The sequence below is a fragment of the Contarinia nasturtii genome, unplaced genomic scaffold (genome assembly GCF_009176525.2).
Source record: "Contarinia nasturtii isolate CC-2019 unplaced genomic scaffold, AAFC_CNas_1.1 Cnas_scaffold_4741, whole genome shotgun sequence".
Classification (NCBI taxonomy): Eukaryota; Metazoa; Arthropoda; class Insecta; order Diptera; family Cecidomyiidae; genus Contarinia; species Contarinia nasturtii.
The window spans coordinates 395-6496 of record NW_022202024.1 but is presented as its reverse complement, the minus strand read 5'-3'; the positions used below and the strand labels follow the sequence as shown (position 1 = coordinate 6496).

Below are 6102 nucleotides of genomic sequence, written 5' to 3'. Positions count from 1 at the left end.
AATGATGCAAAAACCAGAGGATCAAAGAAGCGCTCCTGAACAGTATAGTGGAGTGGAATCGAAATATTTTTCAAAGTGGAATCCAAAAAATAGGGTCCATGAATGAAAAAATTAAATTATTATGGGGAAAATAAAAAATACGTCTGGAGTAAAGGTGTCAACCGGACACAGACGGACAGAAATTTGTCCAATTTTGTCCGTCCGTCCGGTCCGAAAGCCTTAGCAAATTCCCGGACGTCCGATCCGACGTCCGGAAATTTGCTAAGGCTTTCGGACGTCCGGTCCGACTGTCCGAAAATGGTAACGGACATTCGGACGTCCGGTCCTACTCTCCATAAAAGTTTGAATGGACTTCGGACGATTGTCCGAACTCACGGACAAATAGGACACACTTTTTTTATCCGGTTGAATTTGAAAAAAAAAAAAACGAATAAAAAATAAATTATATAAATTTCAAAAAAAAAATCTCCCCAAATAATTTTTTGATCCGGTGAATTTTAGGATGAGAAGTGCATCAAAATTTGATGGCATGACAAAATAAATGTCAGATTCGGTTTTCTCGTACCAGAAAACCTCCCGATATGAATTTTCAGGGCAATCGAATGAAAAAAAAAAAACTCCAAAATGGCACCTAACTAAATAAGATGAACTTTTCCGCACTGTGATCCACAACATGCATTTATTACGTATCTTTTGCCGTAAATATGAATTCATGAGAAAACTGAATCTGATAAAACATTTGCGATACAAATAATTTTTGATAGACTTTTCAATGCATGTATAGTATGATATCGTAATCAAAAGTTTGAAAAAATTTCAATACAATTGAGTGGTAGCTTCCATACAAAATTTTCGTTTTTGACTAAAAAATCCATAATTTTGTTCGGGAGGTACTCCTATTATGTATTGAAATCTCTTGATAATGAAAAAATAACCTGTGCAAAGTTTCAGCTCATTACGATATCATACAGGCATGGTGTTCATACAAAAATCCAATTTTTTTAATTTTCGTAAGAAAAGTATGTCGAAAGTTATTTGTATCGCAAAACTAACGTCATATTCGGTTTTCTCGTACCCAAAAATCGTAGGAGTTCATGAAGAAAATAAACTATAACAATAAAATAATAATAATTGTTCCTTCAATACAAAAAAATATTACAGCAAATACAGAAAACAGCAAATTTAGATAATTGACATTTATTTATTGCATATTGCTTCTTGCCTGCGAACGTATATTCAACACACATAATAATTGTGATTCACAATTTCTGAATTTGCCCATGTAGAAGCACAGGTCTTGATTTTAATTAAGTTTTTGCTGCACTTTTGCTTTCTTCAATCACCGATAATTCGGAAGTTTTTTTGGGTTTTCATCATGTACGTATACCCAAAGTTGGGCTTGACCAGCATGGCGTGATTTCACGTGCGCCTTAAAGTTGTCTGTAGTCGAATAACTTTTATTACAGGAACAGCATTTCAATCGCCGAGCATCCGTATGTCGTTTCATATGTCGGCGTACATTGCCAAAATGTTGTGTTTTGAAAGTCAAACCACAAATATAACATTCATATCTCTTTGATTGCTGCTGCAAAACGGGAGAGACTTTTCTCTTTTTACCCCGAGATTTAACACGTACTTTACGGCTCAACCAATTATGGAACACGAATCCAGTGTGAAATTTATATGTATATCTCAAACCACGCTTCTTTGTTCGTTCCGAATTGCGACTTATGCCAGCAAATCGTTGATGCGAGCAAATTTTGATTCGACATAAAGTCGAGTAAATCTAGAATAAAAAAGTATGTAGTAAAACAATCATTTAGAAACTTTAAAAATTGCAGTATATGCAATCATATAATTCAATATACCTTCAATACTTTCGCCATTAAAGATTTTCAAATTGAAAATTTCAATATATTAGTGTAATTTTTCAATTAAACGTTTTATATTTTAATTTAGTTTATTGGAAATTCCAATTTAGATTAAAATAGCTCAATGTTAAATGTTCTGATGTGAAATCCAATATGAAATGTCAAATAAAATGTCATCTGTCAGCGACTCTGTTTTGTGCGCCATATTGTGTCGAAATAATAGCGGTGGAATCTATTTGACATTTCTTGATCATTTGAATCAAGTGTCTTTGCCGTCTTATACACAGTAAATTGTGCTGATCTCGCGAAAAATCTACGTTTACTCAGTTTTTCATTAAATTGAGATACAGAAGTCTCACTTGGAAAAATGGGAGAAAATCACAAGATGTTTTGGTGTAAGTTAAATGAAATTTATTATCATGTGTGTTTTTTTAAATTAATTTCGAATGAATTTATTGTTGGTTTTTAAGTCGCCCGTGTTGCATACAAAGATCCGTTTACGCTGCATGAAAGAAAAAGTCTTCATGTTTCTCAAGCCGTGTTACAAATGGAACAAAATTTGGACACAGGCACTGAGTTCACATTGTGGGCACGGTTTGAAAATACAGATATTCCATTGGCGAATTTGAATTTTACAAACTCTCAGGTTCGGCTTGATTTGGCTTTTGGCTCGGCCGACAATGTCACATTTTTTGTGGATGGGCTTTGTACAATATTTTTTACTGGATACTATTTAGAAATAGTTTGTTCAGAGTGCGCGGAAATTGCACCGAAAAAACGGAAATTCGTTGACGCATCAACATCAAATCCTGTAAGTTCAACATTTTTTAGAGTAAACAGAATTTTTATTACGCATGTGTTTGTTACTCATCTACACAATTTACATTAAAAATATTTGCAGTGCAACATAAGCTCAACGCCGAAAAACGTAACGCCCAAATCATCTCGTCCTGTAAACACACAATTACGACAAGCTGTGAGTAAAAATATAATTTTAAACATGTTATAATATTTTTTGGTACTTATTTTAATTCCAAATTTAGGAATCAGTGTCAACAATGAATACAATGGTTCCAAACAGTTCACATCACAACACATTCAATACAGTTAACATAAGTGACAACAACGACTCGACCTCGAATCATGGACACATTGAGGATATTGATGAATTTATCGAAGATGACATAAATAAATCACCGGAACAAGGGGTTAACATGCAGGTGCCATTACGCACACCGAGAAAACAAACATCATCAACGTCAAGTCTTGTAAGCGAAAATATGTTCATAGGTTTTACAATTATTTTGATCGAATACGTACGATGAGCATACATCTTTCAGAGTGAACAGAATTGGAAGAGTTATTTAGTTACTCATATATTGTTTACATTACAAATATTTGCAGCACAATATGAACACACAGCCAATGAACGTAGCGCTCAAAACATCTCATCTTGCACGCAAACCATTCCAAGCTGTGAGTAAAAATATCATTATAAATATGTTATAATATCTTTTGGTACTTATTTTATTCCAATTCTAGCAATCCGTGACGAATGCACCGATGCGAAAGACTTTTCAACCGAACAAGGTCAGAGTAGCTAGCATGACTGACAACAACGAGTTGATTCAAAATCCAAAAAGCATTCGCGAAGAAGTGACCTTTCATGATATTTCAATTGGCAATGGCGCCACAGTTCAAAGATCATCAACAGTCACTATCAGTTTAGTTGGATCATTAGAGAGTACGGGTCTTCAAGTTTTCGTCAATCCAAATTTCAAGTTCAAAATTGGAAGCTCAATCGCTCCCAGTGGCTTGAGTGAGGGAATACGTGGTATGACTGTTGGATCAACACGTAGAATCAGATGCCCACCAAGTTTCGCTTATGGGGCAGATGGACTGGACCCTAGTGTGCCACCATTTTCAAACATCATTTTTGAGGTTAGCCTTCTAAAAATCGGAAAGTAATTTCAAAATATACTTATTTCGTCATTACTACTTTGAACTCAAACCCAATACACTTCAAGACTTCAATTAAAATTTAAAAAGAGAAACAAAAAAACATATACAATCATCTCATTTAAACGCTAGAATTTTTGATCATATTGTAACAAATATTGACAAATGAGAGAGAAAACAAAACGTTTTATTCCAATATTTTTATCTTCTCTTTTTCTACATAAATTTCTATTATTAAACAAAACCGTAATTGTTTGAAAGATGAAAATAAAATGATATCTTTAGAATCAAGTTATTGTAAGATGAGAGGATATATAAGAAAAGAAAACGATAAGCGACACAAACCGATTTTAGGATAAAACTAATTTACCGAATTGATATTATAATTAAATACACACATCAGTAGTACTGATTCAGTACAATCATAATAATTTTATTCATAGAATATAGACGAAAGTTTAAATGACAAACAAATACAAACGGTATCAAATGTTATCTTTTTTCACTCTTACAAGCCAACAATATTTTTATTTCTACACAGCTCCCACACAATACATACATAGTTTTTAGCATATTTAAATCGATGCAATGCAATATAAGAAAATAGATGATTAATGCACGATGGATTATCCTTCAAGTTTTTCCTCCTCTTCTATTTTTTTAAAAATTGATTGAGATTCAGGAACTTTCATGATGGTTTCAACCTCTTTTACTGATTTTGAGAATGTTGGATCTTTTCGACGAAGCAAAAATATAATGGTTTCATGCGATTCATTAAACAGAACTACATTATGCGTGTCTACTGTTCCAGTTTGACATGTGCCAAAGAAGAACACTTCTGTCCTCTTTTCTTTGATATCTATAACTCGTGCCGGCCAGGAACAGTACGACCTCATCTTCGCCATCACAATATCATTCTTACGAATGATGTATGATCGCTGCTTTCTAATTATTTTCCGATTCACGCCACCAAAATGCTGCATGAAACAAATAAAATACATAACGTTTTTGACCAGCTGAAAAAAATCGGGGTTTGGTGATGTTTTATGAAAAAAAATGGTTTAATTTTAGTTTGAAATTTTGCTCGGGCACTGAGTGCCCGATGGACGGTTTTAGGGTTAAAATAATGTAAAATAATTTAAATTTATTTTATTGATGAAATTAGACGAAAAAAACCTACTGCAACTCAAAAGTATTAAAAATTCGAAAAACAAATTAAGTAAATACATTTTGTATGATAATAATTTTATAAATTAAAGTAAAATCGAAAAAGGTGGAGCGCTGGCACATTCATTGTTGTCCGTACTTACAGAAAGAAGAACATGCTTTAGGTCGATGTAATATTTCGCTTTCTTTTTATCGGTAGCTAGAATTCCAATAATATACGGACTTTTGTTCTTATCATTTAAGAGCGTCATTGGATCAGCTAACTGATTCTGAGAAAATAACAAAAATTATTTTTAGTTTTGATTAGAGCAAATTCTATTATATATAAAATAAATTAGAGATCTCCTACTTCTGAGAACGAAATGAACGATTTCAAGATATTTGCCAATTGTGTCCGACCCTCTCTCAAGGAGTATAACGTTGTTATAAATCTCCACACCTCTTCATCTTGTGTCGGAAGGATCCGAAAATCGATGTTTTCTTTGTAATCCGATAGTGGTTTCACACAGGCCAAACCGTGGTTGAGATGTCAAATCACAAATGTCATTAGTTGTCCCTATCGAAATCTGCTGTCAAGCGAAGTATATATTGGTTATTGTATTACATTTCGTACGGGATTTATTTATTATATAAATATAAAAAAAAACAATGTGAAATGTGAATAAAAAAGATAAAAAATTAATGTCGTGACGAATTATGTGAAAAAATAAATATTATATTTCAATTACTCAGCGGAAAGTATGCTTGAATACGCCTATACCGCTGCACAGCGGTACCAATATATACAAACACATAAAGGTCGACCCGCTTTAGATAACATTTCTATTTTTTACACCTAATGACGGCTCATCATTTTTGTTTTCATTTTATTTAATTTATTTTCACTTGTTTTCAGATTTTAATGTTTAATATTTTTAATTAACTTTTTTTATAATTCGTTTATTAATAGGGATTGTAGTTTTATTCAATAGAAGCAAACCAACTTCATGTTGATTCAAATGTCATTTGGTGTGGTGTGTATTATATCGATGTTTAATTGAAATTGTTTCGTTGCTTTATTCTATGATTTGCTACAAAGATAAGACAAAAAGAATAGGTAATGGAC

At 32.8% G+C, this 6102-nt stretch overlaps 1 protein-coding gene across 1 annotated transcript; it reads left to right on the top strand.

Annotated features, from left to right (window-relative positions):
- The first annotated feature begins 2418 nt into the window (after positions 1 to 2418).
- On the top strand, positions 2419 to 3839 carry LOC116351143 (46 kDa FK506-binding nuclear protein-like). Its single transcript, XM_031783203.1, has 5 exons — positions 2419 to 2682; positions 2773 to 2847; positions 2915 to 3139; positions 3276 to 3347; positions 3414 to 3839. The coding sequence occupies exons 1-5, from the start codon at positions 2419 to 2421 to the stop codon at positions 3837 to 3839; spliced, it is 1062 nt and encodes a 353-aa protein (XP_031639063.1).
- Positions 3840 to 6102: the final 2263 nt, after the last annotated feature.